At 38.6% G+C, this 22,691-nt stretch overlaps 2 protein-coding genes across 12 annotated transcripts in view; one reads left to right on the forward strand and one right to left on the reverse strand.

Annotated features, from left to right (window-relative positions):
• Positions 1–22,691, forward strand: part of TLR2 (toll like receptor 2) — a 58,034-nt gene that overhangs the window by 6,026 nt on the left and 29,317 nt on the right. For 7 of the 8 annotated variants that reach the window (XM_081077152.1, XM_081077151.1, XM_081077156.1 and 4 more), the window contains one exon: positions 3,213–6,227. The exons of the other annotated variant lie outside the window; for it this stretch is intronic. In XM_081077152.1, the coding sequence (XP_080933278.1) occupies positions 3,229–5,586 (2,358 nt within the window). In that variant the 5' untranslated portion in view covers positions 3,213–3,228 and the 3' untranslated portion in view covers positions 5,587–6,227. Of the gene's footprint in view, positions 1–3,212; positions 6,228–22,691 lie in introns of those variants that run through there. 8 annotated transcript variants of the gene reach the window in all.
• The window catches only part of RNF175 (ring finger protein 175), a 33,387-nt gene continuing 17,825 nt past the window's right edge, over positions 7,130–22,691 (reverse strand). For 3 of the 4 annotated variants that reach the window (XM_081077158.1, XM_081077159.1, XM_081077161.1), the window contains 5 exons: positions 21,208–21,315; positions 17,100–17,220; positions 15,184–15,317; positions 12,155–12,256; positions 7,802–9,860 (listed from right to left, as the gene is read on the reverse strand). In XM_081077158.1, coding sequence (XP_080933284.1) covers positions 9,740–9,860; positions 12,155–12,256; positions 15,184–15,317; positions 17,100–17,220; positions 21,208–21,315 — 586 coding nt within the window. In that variant the 3' untranslated portion in view covers positions 7,802–9,739. Of the gene's footprint in view, positions 7,728–7,801; positions 9,861–12,154; positions 12,257–15,183; positions 15,318–17,099; positions 17,221–21,207; positions 21,316–22,691 lie in introns of those variants that run through there. The other variant, XM_081077160.1, reaches the window with a different exon arrangement.

Here is a 22,691-nt window from a genome sequence, read left to right on the forward strand (position 1 = left end):
AATTCAACATTCAGTAATCAAGAAAATGAAATAAAAGTATAAGGATTGTAAAAAGTAATAAAACCATTATTATATCTGGGTGATATGATTGCATACATAGAAAATTTTTTTAAATCTACAAACTGTGGAATTACTAAGTTCAGCAAGGCTACTCAATACATGGTAAATATATAAAATTTAAACATATAGATGTATATGTCACATTTCAGTACGTAATACTATTTTAAAGGTTCAAAAGTATCAAATGCGTAGGAACACCCCTCACAAAATACGCTCAAGACCTGTGCATAAAACCATAAGGTAGTATTGTGATAAATTAAAGAAGACTTAAGTAAGTGGAAAGATATATTATGCTCAAGGAATGGAAGATTCAGTATTGTAATGATGTGAGTAATTCCCAAATTGATCTGTAGATTCATGACATTGCCAGTTAATATAAACAGGCTTTTTTTTTGATACTGATAAGCTGATTCTGCAATTTATAAGAATATGCAAAGGGCCCAGACTAACCAAGACTCAGTTGAAGAAGAAGAACAAGAAGGAAGGACTTGCTCTCCTAGATATTAAGATATGTTATATATTTAATACAGTGTGTTACTGGTACAAGGACAGACAAATAGACATTGGATCAGAATAGAGAGCATTGAAACAGACCCACCCCTATGAGGACATGTAGCTGTTGGCGAAGATAATATTATTGATTGTTCCCCAAAATGATCTTTTAAAAAAATGGTGCAGGATCAATTGAATATCCTTATTGGAAAAAAAAAGAATCCTGTGTGCTACTTCAAATATTAATCCCAGGTAGATTGTAGGCCTAAAAGTGAAGGGCAAAGCAATAAATATTTTAGAAAATAATAAAGAGAATAACTTTATTATAATGTAGGAAAGATTTTTTTAAAACAGGCCACAAAAATCATTATTAAAAAACAAAATAGAAAATTTAAGAACATTTGTTCATCAAAAGAGTTTGCTAAGAAAGTGAAAAAGCAAACCACAGAGTGGAAGAAGATATTTGTAACACATATATCTTCCATTTCCAGATGTATATAAAGAGCCGCTACAATTTAGTAATTGTAATAATAATTACAGTCATGTGCCACATAACATTTCAGTCCGTGATGGACCACATTTATGATGGTGGCACCATAAGATTATGATGGAGCTGACAAATTCCTATCACCCAGTGACATCGTACCTGTTGTAATGTTGTAGTGTAACACATCACTTGTGTTTGTGGTGACACTGGTGCAGACAAATCTAGTACACTGCCAGTCACATAGAAGTGTACAGCACAGACACTTATGTACAGTACCTAACACTTCATAATGATAATAAACGACTATGTTCCTGGTTTATGTATTTACTATACTATACTTCTTTCTTTCTAATTTTTTATTATTATTAATATACTATACTTCTTATTGTTATTTTCAAGTGTACTCTTTCTACTCATAAAAAAAAAAGTTTTCTGTAAAGAACTTGCTGTGTTATGCTGGCAGCAGCCTCGTACATCTCGTGTTTACCATGTCTCTCGATTGTATCATTTTCTCTTGTGCTTGATTTAACCTTGTGTTGTTTTCTATAGTAACATGCTGTACAGATGGGTAGTCTAGGAGCAAAAGTCTAAACCATACAGCTTAGGTATGTAGTAGGCTTCACCATCTCGGTCTATGTCAGTACACTCCATAATGTTCGCACAACAACAAAATTGCCTGATGATTATGAAATAATGGTTTGTCCATACTATAAAATGCTGTGATCCATTGGAAAAAATCAGAAATGTCTTTATGTACTTACATAGAAGGACATCAAGGTATATTTTTAGATGAGAAATGAAAATCTAGAATAAGTATGCATGGTATGACCCCATTTATCTGAAAAAGACTGGAAAGGATGGAAAGCAGTGGTATTGGTGTGGCTATAAAATATCTGGGTGCAATGGCAATTCCATTCCCAAACCAAGTATGCATTAACATTATGTACATTTAAATTTTCTGTGCTTATAAGTTATAGCCTAGGCCTTTATAATTTCTCAGATTCTATGGGAACATGGGAATGCAGGTAATTAGTGTTACCCATAAAAAGTTTTGTTCTTGGGATTAAATTTAATTTTTTGTTTGTAGAGTTAATGCAGTGAGCAAACAGATAGGAATACAGAAACAAGGAATGAAGAAGCTATCCTGTTTCCCTGAAAATAAGACCTAACTGAACCATCAGTTCTAATGCGTCTTTTGGAGCAAAAATTAATATAAGACAGAGTCTTATATTAAAATAAGAACAGGTCTTATAATAACTTTTGCTCCAAAAGATGCATTAGAGCTGATGGTTCAGCTAGGTCTTATTTACAGGGAAATATTGTAATATATCCCAAGAAGGATATAGGGCCCAGAAGGTGGGCAGGGAGAAAGTGTTGGATTCATGGTTGAAAGGATTAGCAGTTGTGGAGAATGTGCAGACAGCTTTACTTCCCCTACATTCATTCGAACAGCCCCTCGAGATGCAGGCACTGCTTTCTGCCTTCTCTGCAGGAAGAGAAGGTTCTGAAGGTGTGATTGTCCCTCAGCCCAGCAAACCACCTGTTCTGCCTGGGGTTCCCAGCATCCCTCATGCCTACTAGCAGTAGGTGCTAGACAGGGTTGACAAACATGGGACCTTTTTCTGTTGGTCAAAGAGCCTGTCTTCCTGGAGCTGCATTCTGTGTATAGTTGTCCAATGAGAGCTGTGGTTTGGCTCTGAGGTCTTTTAACTCGTTAGGGGCATCAGGCACAGTGGAGACCTGCTCAATATATAAGAAGGTTTGAGATGCGGGAACAGGTGATTGTAAATCTGTATGGTTAAGCTTAGCCCTTTTTGTAAGTTGCTTGCTTGTTCATTCTTCTATTCATTCATTTACTCATTCTTTCAACCCATGTTAATTGAATTCTGCTCTGTACCCCCAGGTGGTAATTGCACTTTTAACTCATTGCACAGCAGCAGTGTATCTGAGCTAGTGTGACTGGATGTGTCAGGGAATTCGTTTTTATCCTCATTCATACATTCCATTTGCCTTGGTTATTTCCTGGTAGTTTCTCTCTCTCTCTCTCTCTCTCTCTCTCTCTCTCTCTCTCTCTCTCTCTCTCTCTCTCTCGCACCTTACAAAACATTTCTCAAGAACTGAAATTACAATATGTGTCAAACGCAACCACTCATTTGCGCTTTTTTACTTGTAGGTTGAATCACGGGACAATGCCTCTTGCCTTGTGGACAGTATGGGTCTTGGGGGCCATAATCAGTTTGTTTAAAGAAGGGGCCCCTGATCAGCCTTCTTCTCTGACTTGTGACCCCATCGATGTCTGTGATGGCCACTCTAGGTCTTTAAACTCCATCCCCTCAGGGCTCACGGCAACTGTGAAAAGCCTCGACCTGTCCAACAACGAGATCACTTACATCAGCGACAGTGACCTGCGGAGCTATGTGAACCTCAGGACTCTGAGCCTGGAGTCCAACAGAATTAATACAATAGAGGAAAATTCTTTTTCCTCCCTGGGGAGCCTCAAACATTTGGACTTATCCCATAACCTCTTACTTAATTTATCATCCTCCTGGTTCAGGCCCCTTTCTTCCTTGACATTCTTAAACTTACTGGGAAATCCTTACAAAACACTCGGGAAAGCATCTCTTTTTTCTCATCTCACCAATTTGAGAATCCTGAAAGTAGGAAATACGTACGCCTTCACTGAGATTCAGGAAAACGATTTTGCTGGGCTAACTTTTCTTGAGGAACTTGAGATTGTTGCTTCAAATCTGCAAAGGTATGAGCCAAAGAGTTTGAAGGCAATTCAGAATATCACTCATCTGATCCTTCATCTGAAGCAGCCTGTTTTCCTCCTGGATATTGTGGTAGATCTTTTAAGTTCTTTGGAATATTTGGAACTGAGAGATACTCATTTGAACACTTTCCGTTTTCCAGAAATATCCATCAATGAAACCAATACATTGATTAAAAAGTTCACATTTAGAAATGTGGAAATCACTGATGAAGGTTTTAATGAACTGGTGAAACTGTTGAGTTCTGTTTCTGGAGTGTTAGATCTGGAGTTTGATGACTGTACCCTTGATGGAATTGGTAATTTTGACCTATCTCTTTTGGATAGAATTAAAGATGCAGGTAAAGTAGGGACATTAACAATACGGAGGTTGCATATTCCACATTTTTACTCATTTTATGACCTGAAGAGTATATATGCATTTACAGGAAGCATTAAAAGAATCACAATAGAAAGCAGTAAGGTTTTTCTGGTTCCTTGCTCACTTTCACGACATTTAAAGTCATTAGAGTATTTGGATCTCAGTGACAATTTATTGGTTGGAAACTTATTGAGAAACTCTGCCTGTGAGCACGCCTGGCCCTCCCTACAAACCTTAATTTTAAGGCAAAATCATTTGACATCATTAGACGAAACGGGAGAAATTTTGCTTACTCTGAAAAACCTGACTAACCTTGATATCAGTAAGAACAATTTTCATCCTATCCCCGAAACTTGTCAGTGGCCAGAAAAGATGAAATATTTGAACTTGTCCAGCACAAGAATACATGATTTAACCTCTTGCATTCCCCAGACTCTGGAAATTTTAGATGTTAGCAATAACAATCTTGATTCATTTTCTTTGCTTATGCCACAACTCAAAGAACTTTATATTTCCAGAAATAAGTTGAACACTCTACCAGATGCCTCTTTCTTACCCATGTTACTAGTCATGAGAATCAGCAGAAATACAATAAATACTTTTACAAAGGAGCAACTTGATTCTTTTCAAAAACTGAAGACTTTGGAAGCAGGTGGCAACAATTTCATTTGCTCCTGTGAATTCCTGTCTTTCACTCAGGAGCAGCAAGGCATGGCCCAGATCCTAATTGACTGGCCAGAAAACTACCTGTGTGACTCTCCATCCCATGTGCGGGACCATCGGGTTCAGGATACTCACCTCTCCATTTCCGAGTGCCACAAGGCAGCTTTAGTGTCTGCTGTGTGCTGTGCCCTTTTCCTGTTGATTCTGGTCACTGGGGGGCTGTGCCACCATTTTCATGGACTGTGGTACATGCAAATGATGTGGGCCTGGCTCCAGGCCAAAAGGAAGCCCCGGAAAGCTCCCCACAGGGACATCTGTTATGACGCCTTTGTGTCTTACAGTGAACAGGATTCCCACTGGGTGGAGAACCTCATGGTCCAGGAGCTGGAGCACTTCAATCCTCCCTTTAAGTTGTGTCTTCATAAGCGGGACTTTATTCCTGGTAAATGGATTATTGACAATATCATTGACTCCATCGAAAAAAGCCACAAAACTATCTTTGTGCTTTCTGAAAACTTTGTGAAGAGTGAGTGGTGCAAGTACGAACTGGACTTCTCCCATTTTCGTCTCTTTGATGAGAACAATGACGCTGCCATTCTCATTCTTCTGGAGCCCATTGAGAAAAAGGCCATCCCCCAGCGTTTTTGTAAGTTGCGGAAGATAATGAACACCAAGACCTACCTGGAGTGGCCGACTGATGAAACTCAACAGGAAGGGTTTTGGTTAAGTTTGAGAGCTGCAATAAAGTCCTAGGTTCCTTCATTAAAGGCCAGTCTTGGTCTGGTGGTGGTCTTTTTCTCAGTAATTGTAACTAAGTCCATTCTGCCACAGCTATTATATATGTAAACTACGTGAATGTACTGTCATTTGAGGACTTGCTTACTAAAACTACTAAAACTTCAAATTTGATCTGGAGTGCTGTTTTATAAAAACTGCTACAAGATTGGAAAAAAAGATGGTGTGGGGTTTTTCTTTAGCCTAGGAGATAATCGTGATCTAAGTTACTGATTTCTGAATTCTGTGCAGCTGTTGGTTTCGTTCATTAGGAAACAGCACAGATGAACAGACTTCAAGTGAATGTGTCGGTTACTTTCTGCTAGCGGACTTGTTCACATCCACAGACAGAGGGCGTCCTTGGCACTACCTAGCTGTCCTCTCTGTGTGACTCCTCTCACGATCGACAAGGCAAAATATTTGGGTCACTCAGCCAAACTTGTTGCTATGCCTAGAAAAAAGAGCTGTGTGTCCCCATCGAACTTTTTTTGTGGCAAGACACGAAATACCTAGAAGATATGTTTTCATGTGAACTGGTCTGTCTGTCTGACTGGGTTTTTGATAGGTTTCTCTAGCCACTCAAGAGAGTACGTAACACAAGATACAATAAAATATGTCTTTCCATGAAAATCAAACTAGCGAAGTAAATAAAATGTTTAGTTTAGAAGAACTTAAAAGAAGCCTTTCAAATCCCTGACTCTGAGCTTTCTCCAGGCTTCATCCGTGAAGTTGTAATTGGTATTTAGTTGCTGTGGCCCTCAATCCGTTTTCTAGTCTGTCTCCTCCCCTGCATCATGGTGCTTTCTTTCTTTCTTTCTTCTTTTATTTATTTATTTATTTATTTATTTATTTATTTATTTATTTATTTAATTTATTTTTTTAAAGATTTTATTGGGGAAGGGAAACAGGACTTTACTGGGGAACAGTGTGTACTTCCAGGACTTTCCTTCAAGTCAAGTTGTTGTCCTTTCAATCTTAGTTGTGGAGGGTGCCGTTCAGCTTCAAGTTGTTGTCCTTTCAGTCTTAGTTGTGGAGGGCGCAGCTCAGCTCCAGGTCCAGTTGCCATTGCTAGTTGCACGGGGCACAGCCCACCATCCCTTGTGGGACTCGAGGAATTGAACTGGCAACCTTGTGGTTGAGAGCCCACTGGCCCATGTGGGAATCGAACTGGCAGCCTTTGGAGTTAGGAGCATGGAGCTCTAACCGCCTGAGCCACCGGGCTGGCCCGTGGTGCTTTCTTTTTTATTTGAAAAGTCTCATTTCTGATTCTAAAAAGGCCCTCCTCTTTTTTTTCTCCTGAAAATTTATACTAGTACATGCGAGCTAAATAGGTTTTTAAACAAGCATAAACCTAGAGGTTCCTCATAATGACTCAAAATATTTGACACAGTCTTTAAAAGATAGGTACTACCTCCATATGTTCATTTTTATAATTCAGATTTAATAATACATTACATTGAGTGTAATTAATGCATTAAATTTAAAATGTAAGAGCTATTCACTGATTGGGTGTGACTTTCTTCTTAAGCTGGGAACCATATGTGAAAGGAAGTGAACCTCCTCTGACCCTGCTCCATTTTCAGCCAGAGCAGGGTTTGTGTGGTTAATTGGGCTCTGGAGTCTGAAAGACCTGGGTTAGTAGATGTGTACTAACTTTGGACAAGTGACTTAACTTGACCCAAAATATTTTCCTGTTCTTAAAATAGGGATAATAATATTGAGATCATCGGGCGCAATGTAGACATTAATGGACAGTAATGTAACTAAATCACTGAGCATATGCCCCTTGGTTACCATTTTCTCTGGTGGGGTGAGGAGAGGACCAAGCCTATGAGAATGGGAACCGTGGGGTGCTTGCATGGCATGACCGGGGTGCCTGCAGTAGATTTTAGCTGCCACTATTATTTTCCAAGAAGTGATTCGTCTTCTTGTATATTATGATTTCCAAATGGGTATTTTTCTGTTATGAGTACAGTGGGGATCGTTGTTCACAGAAAAATAACTCAAAGAAATAAGTTCATGAAGTGCAAAACAGGCTTTGGCCCTTGAGACAGTCACATACTGTTTCTTCTGTCTTGTGCAAACTCCTGGGAAAGTGTTATAGAGGAAACAGTACCAACCTAAGAAAAAAATGGAGAAGTTCAGGAGAATGAAACTTGAGCAGATGCCACAGAAACCAATAATGGGATTTTTGCTTTACTTCTTTATTTCCTACATTAAATACAACATTAATTATCATGAGAACCAGACACATTTAACTTGGATTTGATCTGTAGATTGAATTTCAGTAATTTAAACAGCAATAGAAATAGCTTCATAGTTGATAGATTTAAAGTAGTATTTTCCAAATAATCTTTATTTTTCTCATTGAAAATGTTAAACATGTTCACTGTAGAAATTTTGGAAAAGAAATAATAAGAACGTATAAAAGAAAATAATAATCAGCTCTTATCACTTCACCTTCAGATAACCACTGGTAACTAGTGTATAGCATACATATATATACATACATATATATATATACATATATATATGTCTATATCTTCACAAAATTGGGATTTGATTTTAAATATTTAAACTGCCTAAAGAAAAGAGCATCTTTGTTTTTTTTTTCTGGGATTGTTTAGTTATTATTATCTAACGTTTCTGAACTCTGAGGGTCATTCAGAATCCCATACAGAGACATATGGTTTACTTTCCCAGGGTTTTAGAGGGTTCTAAAAGCTGGCCACAAAAGATAAGTGGCAAATATATCAGAGGTCAATTAAAGGGCTCCATGTACAGAAGAAAAACTAATTTTCAGTGCTTTATCCTACTGAGAGGTCTTTTACTTGTCAATAGACTATTATAAGCTCAAGAGTCTAAGTCTTCTAATAACGTGGATGGTGAACTAATAGTAAGACTGCATTGGGCAGTTTCGAGAAGGAAGACTAACAAGCAGAAATCTTAGTGTGCATTTGTTTCATTATAACTATGATGGAACTTTGAATAGCATTAAATTAAGTACATTGCCATTGACAATATTTTTAATAGTAGGTATGTTTCTACTTCATACAAGTGTCATGTCTTCAAGTATTGCAGAGTAGATGTCTGGTGTTATGTAGACAGTATTGGCTGTTTAACAAATGACCAGTAATTTAAAATGAATTAATTTTGGGAGTCTAACATATCATTCTTGGGTTAATTCTTTCTAATTGGTTCCCTATTCCATTAATTTTGTTCCCTCCTGCTGGATTAATTAATTATTTTAATAAATATTTATTGAGTGCCTACTATGTGCCAGGCATTTCTCCAAGTGGTGGAGATACAGCAGGGAACAAAACAGGTAAAATTCTCTGCCTTCATGGAGGGGCAGACAAACAATACATAAATATAAGATATCATTTCAGGTATTGTTAAGTGCTATGAGGAAAATAAAAGAGTACAGCAATAGAGTGTGTGTGTGTGTGTGTGTGTGCGTGAGTGTGTGTGTGTGTGTGTGTACACAGAGTGGCACAAAAGAAGAGTAATTGTTTCTACTTTAGTGCAGCCCTTGGATGGGTTGGGTGCAGTTGGCAGGTCCAGGAACCCCGGCGTAGTGCTGGCCCAGTGAGTGGGCTGTAGGCTAGAAGTTTCGGGAGTAATCCCCTCTATACAGAAGGGCTTTGTGGCGCTCAAGCTGCCACATGGTCACAGGCACAAAGAGCAGAGAGACCATATCCTTAAAATCACAGATTACTTACTTCTTAACTACTTTTAAGATTTAAAATTGATCAGAAGGTATTCATTGTAACTAAATGTTTTATGTGAGAAGTACTTTGCAAACCTCTGAAAACATTTTACAGATGAGATCATTATCAGCCAAACTAGAGGTGGGATGGGGGGGGGGTTGTAACAAATGTGTTACATGCGTGGATTAGAAAACAATCGTGATGGCAAAGATGCAAGGCACGCATCATTTGTTTATTCTGTTGTTCAGCTCTTTAAATTCGTTCCACATATACGAATTGCCTTATATAGACCAAATTTCATTCAGTTCTCTTTTGGGATCATCTCTAAAATGAAAAAAAGTCAATATTAAATGCAGGATCAAGGATTTAAAGATGTTTCAACAAATAAGTCAATACATTACTTCTGGGGTAAGTCTGCTGTGCTATTCCAGCCCTAGTGAATAGTTAATAACTTGTACTATCCCTATCACCATGGGTTGCCAGGCCACCAGATAACGAAGCCAGTCCAGGATTTGTCCATACAAAATGTGTGTACGTTCCCAGCTAAATCTCAGTTAAGGAGGTTGCTCTCTGTACAGTCAAGTCGCAGAAACATTCATAAATAGCATTTGCAAATATAATAAGCAATATCATAAGTGGGTGGTATTTCCTCTCTTGGTAATTCTATGTGCTCATTTAAAAGCCCCTTACATGATTTGTATAGCGTTTGGTTATCCGTATTATTTACACTACACCTAATTTTAAAAACTAAATTGAAACAGTTTAGAATAAATTCCCAAACTACATAACAAGAAAAAAGGGCAAGGGTCTTATGCTAAAAGAAGGAGGAAGAGGGAAATGACTACATTGGAAAGCCAAGGACAATGGAAGCTGCTGTAATTGAGCAAAAACAACGCTGGGCTTTCCTATAGTCAGTTAATCAGAGGGAACTAATTTTATATTAAGAAAAACGTGTTCACAGGTAAGATATACTTTTCCTGGTATCTCTGATAAATTGTGCTAAGGGGACTTAATACCTGGGCTCTCTCATATCGGTAGCAATGTTACATACGTAAAGGCAGATTTTTTTCACATGTCGCTTTTTATTGTACTTTTTATTTATTGAGTCTCAATAAAAAGAACATGCAATATTCCAAAGTATATTCTCTCAAGCCTATATAAAGAAACCAATTGTCCTTTGTTACTTAACTGATCGTTTAAGGTGACATTTATGATCATATTATCACCGATTTTATCACAAAGAGCTCTGTACTATAGTTTTATAAGTTATAACCCAAAGTAGTTCTGGACTCGGTCTTCTCATATTAGAAGGGAAATTCAGGGAGAGTGGATGCAAAGGAAGGAGGAAGGAGCATCACACACTTTTACTTTAGCCTTGCTGTGCTTGAGTTGCACTGACTCACTGAGAAAGGCCAGGCCTGTCGATGAGCTGGTAACCTCAGAGGGTGCTGTCTGGGGTTGTGTATGGCTTTCAGACCCACAGATCCATGGATGGTGCCTCCTTTACTGCCCTACTTGAAATGAGTGTGTGTTCCCAGCTAAAATTTGCTGTCCTCAGAGATGGGGGTGTTGCTGCCAACAGCCAATATTCATTGAAGGTTGTTGGCAAAGAGAAGGGGGAGTACTGTGTTTCCCTGAAAATAACACCTAGCCGGACATCAGTTCTACTGCGTTTTTTGGAGCAAAAATTAATATAAGACTCAGTCTTTTATTATATAAGACCCGGTATTATATTATATGTATTATATTATACTATACTATATATTATATAAGACCCGGTCTTATATTACGTAAGACCGGGTATTATAAGATTCAGTCTTATGTTAAAATAAGACCAGGTCTTATATTAATTTTTGCTCCAAAAGACACATTAGAGCTCATGGTCCAGCTAGATCTTATTTTTGGGGAAACACGGTAGGAAGCAAGGGAGTGTCACCTTTCGCACTGTACAGTTTAGGTGACTGGTCCTCAGAAAGTATAGAAAGGCTGTCTCTTATGAGAAAAGAGAGTACTTGGCAGATTGATGCTAACCTCTCAATGTTCTTCTGCTTAAAGGGGGATAATTTTCAATCCCATATATCTCCTTGGAAGAGATACTGTGGTCTTGGGCCAGTGGGATTGAGACTGTCTTTCTGATCAGCTCTGGAGGGGTCCATTACCTTCCTTAATGAGATTTGGGTTTATTCTGTTGGGGATCCATATTGTCTATAAAAATCCTAGTGGCTGTAAAAATAATCTTAATTTTCTTTCAATATTATTATCATTAGGGCTTAGCCTAAGAAAATATGAAGCTTGGCAAGAAATTAAAAAGCTAAAATCCAGGGTAGGGGGGAAACCCTACTCATTTCTGGAAATAATAAAATTTGGTACACCTTAAAAATACTTTCTTATACCCTAGTTCACATTTGAGACTTAAAATTTCAATTCCAATCTATTTATCTACCCATCCATCCATTACCTATCACTCATCTCTCTCTCTCTTTCTCTCTCTCTCCATCCATCCATCCATCCATCCATCCATCCATCCATCCATCTATCCATCCAATCCTTCCATACATTTACTTATTTTTTAAAATGTCATCACATTTCCACTAAAACACTTATAACGGAATATCTGGAATATAAAGAGAAGAATGTGTCTTTTTTGGCATTTAAGTTCCTAACGAGAATAGTAACATAGACGCAGGAAAGAGACCAGTAAGTCGTTTTGAAATAGGTGGTTAGGGGAACCAGAAAGTTTTCTGCTGTAACTATAATGAAGATAATGAAAGTTTAGACTGAAGAATGAATTACCAGGAACATTTAAGATATTTCATAACTTAAAAAAAAAAGGATACGGGTTACTGATCATCCTCTTCAAATCAACCTTCTCTTTGCAGTAAGGGCACGTCTGCTTTTTCCCAACAATACACCAACCTCGGATGCAGAATTCATGAAAGCTTACGCATCTTGTTAGGGAAGCTTCTAGAGATTAAAAGGCAAGGTCTGCTTCATGAGGACATAATGGGAACAATCCCATCTGTAAGGTGGAGCAGTGGAGGGTGAGAGAGAATGGCTGTCAGTCTTGACTTGACTATGCACGTCACGTTTTTAGGGGAGATTGTGTAGGACAATGGAACCACAAAGGACTGTGAGCTTGGAGTCACAGCAACAACGGCTGCACGACCCCAAGGAGTTCCCTTAGCTTCTTGCTTCACCTGATTCTCACGAGAATTAGATAAAGAATGTGAAAGTGCTTTTTTACAGTAATAACTTATGTACATAGATCATTTTATTTCCCTGCCTCACTTATTGTGCATTTCTTATGCATTTACCATAGCATTTCCCTATTTTATTTTTGTGTATTGCTACTTATTACCTACTATGTAATCAGACTTAGGCACTTAGACAAGTTTAAATTATTTGTGATCATAAGCTTACAAATATTTTATTAGCTTCATAAGTTTTCTGAACTTTTAAAAATTACTGATGAGGAGCCAATTATTTTTAATAGAATATAAGCCTACGTATTTACAGATTCATTTGTATACATCCCCTTGTCCAGAAAGGTTTCACCCTTCGCCCCCCAAAGTTGAGCGTGAACCCTATGTTTTCCCACAGCACCAGGGACTCAGTCTTATTAGCGCATGTACCACACTGTATTGTGCCTATCTGTGTACTTACGTGTGTCACCTGGACCATATGTTACCTGTGGGACTGTCTCATTCATCTCTGTCCCCATTGCCTATGTGCCAATGTAGTGAACAAATATTTGAACGAATCACTCAAAACTGATTACTTTTGCAAATAGAAGTTCCCAGGTTCTTCAATATTGTGCAGATTTGGGCAAAATGATTAACTATAATGAGATCCATCCTATTGATCTGTTTACTTCTACAGTAGTTGATCCGCCTGTGGCTTTCTGGACCAAGATCACATGAATTTGTGACGGGCCTACTATACACCCATGTGAACAGCAATGAGGCTGAGGTCCCCTCCCTAACAAACAGAGGACTGTGGAGGGGTACACAAGTCAAAGCCGTGTGAATAATTCCCCAGTATTAGATCTGTGGGCAAGTAAGTTTCCACTATTTTATGTTCTTGGAATTGGGGTCACTTTTACAATATGCTTGGGTTAACATAAAGTGATGTATTATAACAAAGATTTTGAACCTAAACCCGTATAGCCCTTCATTCAAAAGGGCTGGAGTATGGCCCCACCTTCCAGGTAGGTACAGAGTTCAGGGGTCATAGAGCCAGCATTGAAATGTCCACCGCCTCTTTAATATTCTCTTTCAGCTTCAAAATCTCCGTGCTGAACAGGCTCCACTCTGGTAGAATTACTCAGCTCTCTGCCCCTGCCTTGTTAATGTGACGCATGCTAACATGGGCCATTAATAATACTCCCTGTGAAGCAAATTTAAAGATAACTACATTTTGGATTACATATGCACACATGTACAACAATCCCTAAGGGCTTTTAAAGGTGGAGAGAGAAAATATTTCTACTTGCAAATGGCAGAAAGGGCTCTGTTCCAACATTTGAAAAGTAAATCATATTTGAAACTCGGGCCAGACTTGGAAAATTTCTACTAAGAATGATAGTTTTTTGGGAAAGCAATCAGCCTGAAAAACCACCACAGAATTCCATATGGTCTATTTTTGTGTTTCTTACCTAAATTATTCAGGATTAAATGTTGGAGTAAGGGCTCCTAGTACATGTCAGATGTACTAGGAGCCCTTGCATTTGGTCCCATTTTTTACTCTCGGGATTGAATAAATGGAATCTGTCTAGATTAAACAGAATTGAATCGTAGGCACTGCAGACCTAGGGTATTACTGACTGAGTTAGGTGGGTTTCAGAGGCAAGAGACAGATGCTTTCATCATCTCAGAATGCCAGAGCTTTGAACTGAGTGTATAACAATATTATAAAATTGATATTGCAGTATAAAATAAAGATAAATGATACCTTTTTACATATTTAGACAAGGATGAAAATACTGATTGTTTCCAGGCCAAACACAACTGTAGTGTCCAGTTACATGCTCAGGAAGCTGTCAGCCTTGCTCAGGGATCCTACACCCCAGCAGCTGTCCACATACTGAGGTCTTCCTCGATTTACTGCAGTTCCCAGAAAATGCTGGTTTCCAGGCCCAGGCTTGCCCTGTCCCTAACACCTAAAGATCCCTCAGCCAGGAGATGGCTATTTGGGCAGAACCCATAGGCCAGTCCGAGAACTGGGTGCTCATAATTTGGTCCCTCCTTTTGTAATCTAGTGTGTCCTGCTCCCTGTGGTATTTAACCTCTTTTCGAGACCAAAACTGATACTTGGCTGCCCCCATTACCACTGTTGACACAAGCACGTTCCTAGGATTATTTCCAGGCAAAGCACACTTTGGCGTTCTTGATCCTGTGAGATTCAGACACAGGGCTTCCCCTGGATAGTTCTGAGTTCCTCACTGCACCTGAAACTTCCCTCTTTTCCTCACCCCTAACCCCCTTCTCTCCCTGGTCCCTCTTGGCTACCTGTTCACTTGAGGCTTCTCAGCTTTCCCAGCCAGCATGCTGTCTGTGTGGCACTAAGATTCCTTTTTAAAAAAGGAAATTACTGGAGGAGGAGGAGATTCACCTTAATTAGCAGTTCATTATTCATCAGGGATGATCAGAAAGCCTCAATAAGGAAGATGGGTGTGTGTGGGGGGGATAAAGGCCTGGGAACTAAGGAAAACAGAGGAGCTGGGGATAGGAGGAGGAGAGGAAGCAGGAGAAGGTGATGAGACAGTCTTCTCTAACTTGCCATCTCCATGCCCAAACACAGATTATTTGAAACTTGCCGCCCAGTACTGGCGTCATGAAGACCAAAGGGTTTCCCAAGAAAAGGATACATATGATTGCATGACAGCTGGTAGGTGTTTTCAATGAGCCCTTCTTCATCGAGCTCCACAATGATCTTCTGTCCACAGATGGCGCAGATACTGTCTGACAAGCTCCTTGTGGGCATCCCACTGACACTGTAGAACTGTTGGGGGAAGTGCACAGGGTGCCATTGGAAAGGCAAGCACATGCCATTCTCTGAACACAGGGAAGCCCCTGCCAGGCTTTACTGCTCCTTCACTGACTTGGAACTTGAAACACTTTTTCTCATAGAGCGATGCTATAGTAGGAGTAAGTTTTCTAGGCAAAACCCCACTGAACCCCAAATGGACTTGAAGGACTTTGCTAATTATAATCTCCAATTTAACCTCCCCACTAAGGAATCCTTTGAGAGGAACAGTTTTTATCCAGGGCTATAGTTCAGAATTACATGGGAAGCTTTGCAGAATTACCCAGATCCTGAACCTTCCCTTTATTCTCCTGGAGATTCTGGTTCATAGCTCTGGAGTAAACCCAGGCATCTCTCTATCCATTTTAATTCCCATGTGATTATAGTGTGTATGCGTACACACACACACACACACACACACACACACACACACACACACACACCATCAGTTCAGGTCACTAGTGGCTATGCCAATGACTTGAGCCAGTGGGTTTTATATATTTGGTGGTTGAAGTGAAGACAGAGGATGGGTGGGATCAGGTGAGAAAGCTCTAGAAAGTTGGTGCTTAAAGACTTGATGGACTTGTCAGGTTAAATTGCTTCTTCCTGGTCCACTGGAGAGGAAAGTACGTAGAAACGCTTCTCTTGCTCTCTTGACCATAAACAAGCACAAGAAGCTTTGGGAATTTTTTAAAGGGTATGGTTTCTGGTTTTTGTTGGAGGAACTGGGAGTGAAAATGCTCCCTCTTTTGTTCACTTTAAACCTTTGAAGAAAGGCAGTTGTCCCATAGATGATAAATGGAAGAGGAATTCCAAAAGGTATCTTATCCAGCATTTCACCACAGAAGCTGGATTCCAGGCTCTAGGAAAAGGTTGAGATGGAGCCTATGGAAATGGAGAAGGGCAAAGGGGGTGGGGATAACGTCAAGGTCATGTCCACTCAGTCTTGCCCCATAAACGGAGAGAAGAATAGTCCAGAAGTTCACTCTTGTCATTCACACTAGGTTTTCCATTTCATATCTGGCTGTATACTGAGAGACTGGTAGAGGACAGAGATGCTGAATTCCTGAAACTGCTGGATCATTCCCGGAGCCTTTGGCTTGTAAGTATAGAAGAGATGTGCATGTGTGAGACATAGATGAATACTCCTAATATCTGAACCTGGAATCCATCTAACCAGAAAGCACATCTATCCTGAGTTTTATTTTTAAGAGAGTTTAAAAAAAGAAAATAGTAGGGTTTCTTTTTTAATTCTAGGGAACAATATATAGTCAGAATACATTTAGCACACTTTTTATATCTTTTACTTCTTCAAATGCTATATAACAATAATGCTATATAACAATGATCTTTATGATGAGTATTTCCCTGAGGCACTGGGTGATTCTAAAGTGTTATATGTACATCATATATGACTTTTGTTTGTATTAGGCAGAGATAAAGTGTTTTTCTTATTGTTGAATTTTTACTAATCCTTTAAATGTTGGCAATTGGAGTATTCTAGCTATGGTTACTTCCAAATAATTAGCATATTTTATTTTAAAAGATGCCTTATTTCCAACACTTTATATAAATAAGAAATGTATTTCTAATTAATTAGCAAAGACAATTTTTATGCAAGAAGAATCCAAGGAGTCATTGGGCTGAGAGAACCAAAAAAGATTAACCAATTTCTGAAAATAAATACAAATGTGGTATAAGATGAGACCATTTCTCCATGTACCATAAATGGCTGCAAAGAATAAAAGCAACACTTACCCCTATAGTAGAAGCCATGTAATCTGAGCAGATCTCTGCAAAGTCTCTCCCCATTATGCCATAATAGAGGCCATAGAACAAGGACACAATGCCGAAATCCATAGAATCTCTAGCCTTGATTCTATTGGAAACAACAGGATAGGAAATTAAGAATGTGGCATTTGAGGCGTAAGGAAGGGCTATAGCTAGAAAAATATTTCCCACCATAGTATCTAAGAGAAACTTAGAGTATTCTTTTCATTGATTTGTGCTTTCCTGTTTCTTGATGAATTTAAATTCTCTAAATTTCCCTAAAATTGCACTACTCAATGCTAAGTGGACAGAGTAATTCTTAGGAGAGTCTTCAACCGCTTCTTAGTACTGTAGTCTTTAGACAAACAGTTCTAACCAATGGTTCTCAAGCTGGGTTGAGCATAGAAAGACATGGGCAGCTTGTAAAAATCTCCATGTTCTGACCACACCTAGGCCAATTACATCAGGGTCTCTGGGTATGGGGCCCGTGCAGCAATATTTTGGGGTGCTCTCCAGACCCCAGCTATCCCAACTGGCAGGTCACATTCTGAACCTTTTTAATGGAGCAATAGTTCTCAGCCCTAAATATAGCTTTGAATCACCCGGGGAGATTTAGAACTACACGGACATACAGGAGCCCACCTTCAAGGGCTCTGTTTTAAGTGGCCTGGGGTGGGGTCTGCACAGCAGTGTTTTTCAGGCTCTCCTTAGGTGACTCTACAGCACACTTAGGGTTGAGAATCCCTGCCATGCAGTTCAGATTTTACAGAATGCTTTCCAATACTTTATCTTGCCTGAAAATATTTCAGATAAATTCAAGAATCAACCTCAAATTTTAATGCCTTTTGCTACTATGCCAAAGTTGTCATGCATTAATGAAGAAATATTTTTGCCAGTTGGATATTTTAAATACAGTAGGATTCTCTAGAATAACCCCTTCTTCTTTTTAAGAGAAAGAGCTCTTTAACAAGTGAATAATTAGCACTTAATTTGATTTCTGAATCTTAATCATTGTACAGTTGGTTTACTGTATCTGTCCACAGTCTCAGATATTAGCAATGGGCCTGAATGAGTCAGGAAGGAAGTGGGGAGTAGGAAGGAATTGGGTAGTCTGTCTCTGGAAACTTCTTCTGGGTATTTTTGTGCTCTGTTAATTTGAGAAGGAAATGTAAAGGCAGAGCGTTTCGTAAACTCAGAGGGTACAGATCTCTTGGTGATGTGAATTGGGAATTTCAACACAGGTGGTGGCTTCATCCTTTTAAAATTTGCCTGGGTTTATGTAAGAACTCAGTGGAAAGGAGTGAAGATGATTTTCCCTCCATGTCCAGGGGAGCATGTATTTATAATCCTATTGATAAAAAGTATAGTAACCAATTCATGGTTCCACAGAAAAGAATCTTAATACAATAATGCTCAAAATACTCAGTAGTGAAAAAATAATTCCTTCCCAATCTAAAGGGTCGAGTCCTTTGTATGCTTCATTGGAGAAGTCACGGGTAAGGATCTTAAAATCTCATGAGATAATAGTCTTAGGACAACTGTAGTTTCAAGTGATTTAATTAAAGTCCTTACAAATATTCTTACATTCACTAAAATGAAGTCATATAGATAGTATGATTGAAAAAAAAGAATCAGTGTCTTTTCTATGTCTTGAACTAGCACCTAATAGATCTATAGAGTTCCTTTGTATCCCTTTCCTGCTAGAAAATGGTAAGAGCCCCTGTTCCGAAAGTTTTATGAAATGCTTATAAAATCAGATTGACCCGTTGCCATAGGAAGAGTGCTTTCCACCACGGCTTGCTCTCCATCTCATTGCCTTCCTTATTTTATGAGGTAAAGGTTGCCAATCTCTGCCTTTCAATTTCTGTTATGGTCCCAGAGATTTAGATAACTTCAATGTGAGAGAGATTCTGGGAAATTTTTATTTAAAAAATAAAAATTGCTTTTATTTAAAAAATAAGAACTGCTTTCCATAGCGATGTGGCACATCTTAAATTCCCTTTTCAGAACAAAGGTTGATCACACAGTCTCAGCTCTGCCCGTGAGGACCTTGTTCACAGCACATTTCAGCAACCATCTTCCAAATAGGAGCTTAGTTCTGAATCATAGACATCATTATCTTGATTCCCTTTATTTCCCCCAAGATTTTCTTGCTCTGTAATCTTTTTACCTCTCTTTCAATTTCTAAGCACTCAGTTTCCTCCGTTTCCAACTGTCCCCATCAAGGGAGGTTCTTGGGTACCAGAAACAAAATTCTAGAACAGTGCTATCCAATGGAAATATAGATTGGATGTACATAGAAAATTAAAAAATTTTCTAGTAGCCACATTAAAAAGATAAAAAGAAACAGATGAAATAATTTCACCAATACACCCAAAATACTATCATCATTTCAACATGTAGTCAATATAAAAATTATTTTTTCATACTGGCTTTGAAATCCAGTGTGTATTTTATACTTCCAGTACATCTTATTTCATATTTTAAGTGCTCCATGGTCACATCAGCTGGCAGCTACTGTATTGGGTGGCATAGTTTCCAAGGTTTTAGGGAAGAAGATATATATAAGAAAATGACACCTCAGAATTTTGTGGAAAAAAAATTTGTCGTTCAGTAAGAATTACTCTACCATAAACGTAGGGCTACTTTTAATGGTGATCTTTTGAATTTGCAGATCAAGTACAGTTTCTCTTTAAAGCTTATGTATTTTTTCTGAGACACACAAGCAGATTTTGTCATACCTGTCATTCTACTTTTAATAATACATTTCAGTGACAGCGAAGTCTGGTATAACGTATAAAGTCAATATTCAGTATAATACTATATTTATGATGATGAAATTTAATATAAATTTGTTTTTCCTATTTTAAAAGGAAAGTTCTACCATAGCTGTGAAATTCATGTAGTGCTTTGCTGTTATTTGGGAATATCACAGCCATTTTTTTTTTTCATTAGTTGCTTTTGAAATGCTTCAGCTTTAATGATTCCGGTTGTAGTAAATAATAGTTTCTTTGTACCCTAAACAAATATAGTTTTTAAAAATATTTGAGTAAACATAAATCCAAGGTGAAAAAATAAATACACAATGTGTATCATACTTTCATTGGGGAAAAAGGATACATGCATAAAGAAAGTATACTAGTTTTAATACACTGAAAATAAGAGAATCAGAAAATGAAAAATACTCATTTTGTCGTACAAGTTGTTACATACATTGGTATTTTCTTAGTAGTCTAGTAGTACTAATTCATGTGGATTATTAAACTATATACTGCCTTTGAAATATTCCTTTTTCAGGTGGAGTAAAGAGGGGTGTTAAAAAAAATAGCAAGTAAAAGAGAAGCATCTTAGTAAACTTAAATGTAGGAAACTACTTAACTACCCTGAAATTATTCTTTGTTTGAGTATCATCTTTTACTAACATACATTAATCACTTTGCTTTTAACAAAAAGGAAATAAATTGATTGAATTTATTCAGGTCTTTAATATTTAAGTAGGAAGAGGGAAAAAATTACTATCGGTCCTTTGAAATGAATTTATATTTTCAAAGTATATTCAATAATCAGATTTACCAACTTAGCTTTTTGAGAAAGTGATAAATAAATCACAAAGTTGTTGAGATAATGGACCTTTACTTTGGAATTCATTGTAGTTAAATTAAAAATGCTATACTATATATGTTTTTCCTTTTTGGTAGATATAGTCTGGAATGAAGAATTTCTCTGGAAATCTAAAAACATATTGGGAAATCTGTTTTTCAAAAATGTTACCAGCAATTCTTTTACTGAATTAAAGCTTATAGTTTTTTGAAAAATTTTTATTCTGTAGAGTTCTCTCTTACTTATCTTGTGATTTCCCCAATGACATCTGCTATACTACTGAAATCTATTAGGTTGGTGCAAAAGTAATTGCGGTTTAAAAGATTAAAAATAATTTCAAAACCGTAATCACTTTTGCACAAACCTAATATAAACAATGTGTGCATGGAAAATGGTAGCGCCAAATGTGGCTTCCTGATATTACAGAGAACTTGACCAGATGAATGTACCAGCAAGTGCTTAGAGAGATATTAATATCTTCATTGGAGATACTTACTTGAAAAATAAATGGAGTCCACACATTGTAAATATGATGGCCAAATAACCCACAACACCAAATGCATAGCTGAGTTTGTAGATTAGAAGAAACCATTTGTAGACCAATCTATGGAGTGAAAAATGGAAGAAACAGAGCATGACATATTACAAAGTATTTTATCTTTTTCAACCATCGTCATAAGTCAGTCTTTAGTTCTAAAATCCCATTTATTATGTAATATATAGAATATAAGTATATTATATCAGCTAAACTCAATAGTAATCTTGAGTGTTAATATACTATCAAGCAATATATAAATAGTACTATCATGCACATGTGTTTCTATGTGTATGTATATAAATTTATTTTAATTTACCTATGTTCCTCATGTAAAAATGGCCTTCAGCATTGCTTACTCTACCTGGGACTCTGCCTCCCTTCCTTCCTTTTCTCATTTGGCTCCAGGGTTAGCTTAGAGTGGTTTGGGCGGAAGTACCTCAGAGGCAAGCAAAGACAGGAAGAGAAGTCAAGAGGGGAGACTACCTCCCCCAGGAGTTTCTCTTCCCTCCTGCTCCTGCTGCCCCCCAGCACTAGAGCAGATATCCTCAGCCCTCATCCCATCTCCTCTTCATCAAAGAGCCCCTTCCCTCACACTGGGATGAAATGGCAAGCGTGCCTCGGCCTTGTTTTCTTCTGTGACGTGGCTGGGTCTTGTGTGTGTCCCAGCACTCGCGATGAGCATTCCTAAGGCCATTATTTCTTTCCACGGGGCCTCAGTGGAGACGTGAGAGGATGGGGATGGAGAATGAGAGTGGAGATGATCTGGAAGGGATCCCTGCATCCTGTTCATTCCCCTCATCCCTGGCAGTGAAAACCCATAGAAAAACTACAGAAAGGCCCACATGGTTGTTCCATGTCTGGGAGCATGTCGGAAGAGGCTGGAGCACAGTTCCTTTCCTGGTGTGCCACAGCCTGAGGGCCCCGACCACTGGAACAGGAAGGGGTCGGCCATGGGGAGTTGCATGGAGCTGGAAACGCACATGGACCGCACAGGTGGCTCCAATGGCTGTGAGGCGGTGTCATCTCTAAAGGGGGCCAGAGAGGGCTTGTGGGGTCTTCTTGCCACAGTGACTCCTTGGGCTATTGGGCTGGTCCTTTCGATTTGCCAGTGCTGAGGAGTTTGGATCTATTCTCAGTGCAGCCAGATTGAGGTGGAAGTTTGTGTTTCTAAAAGGGGTGATGATGGGAAAAGTGGCCAATCCTAAGAGGATCTTCCGCCTCACCGCAAAACAACTTTTTGAAATTCAGGGTTTCTCTGTGCAAAGGGGTCTGCTGATGTAATTAAGCCATAGCACGCTGTTGGGAGCGGGGCCTTTGCGTTCCAGTCATCTTGGGTTTGCTTCTGGGCTCTGTGGCTTCCTGCCTGTGTGGACCCTGGCCAACCTACTTAGCATTTCTTCCTGCTCATTTATAAAGTGAAGAGGATCACACCGGCTCCTAAA

Source organism: Rhinolophus hipposideros (genome assembly GCF_964194185.1).
Source record: "Rhinolophus hipposideros genome assembly, chromosome: 16".
NCBI lineage: Eukaryota > Metazoa > Chordata > Mammalia > Chiroptera > Rhinolophidae > Rhinolophus > Rhinolophus hipposideros.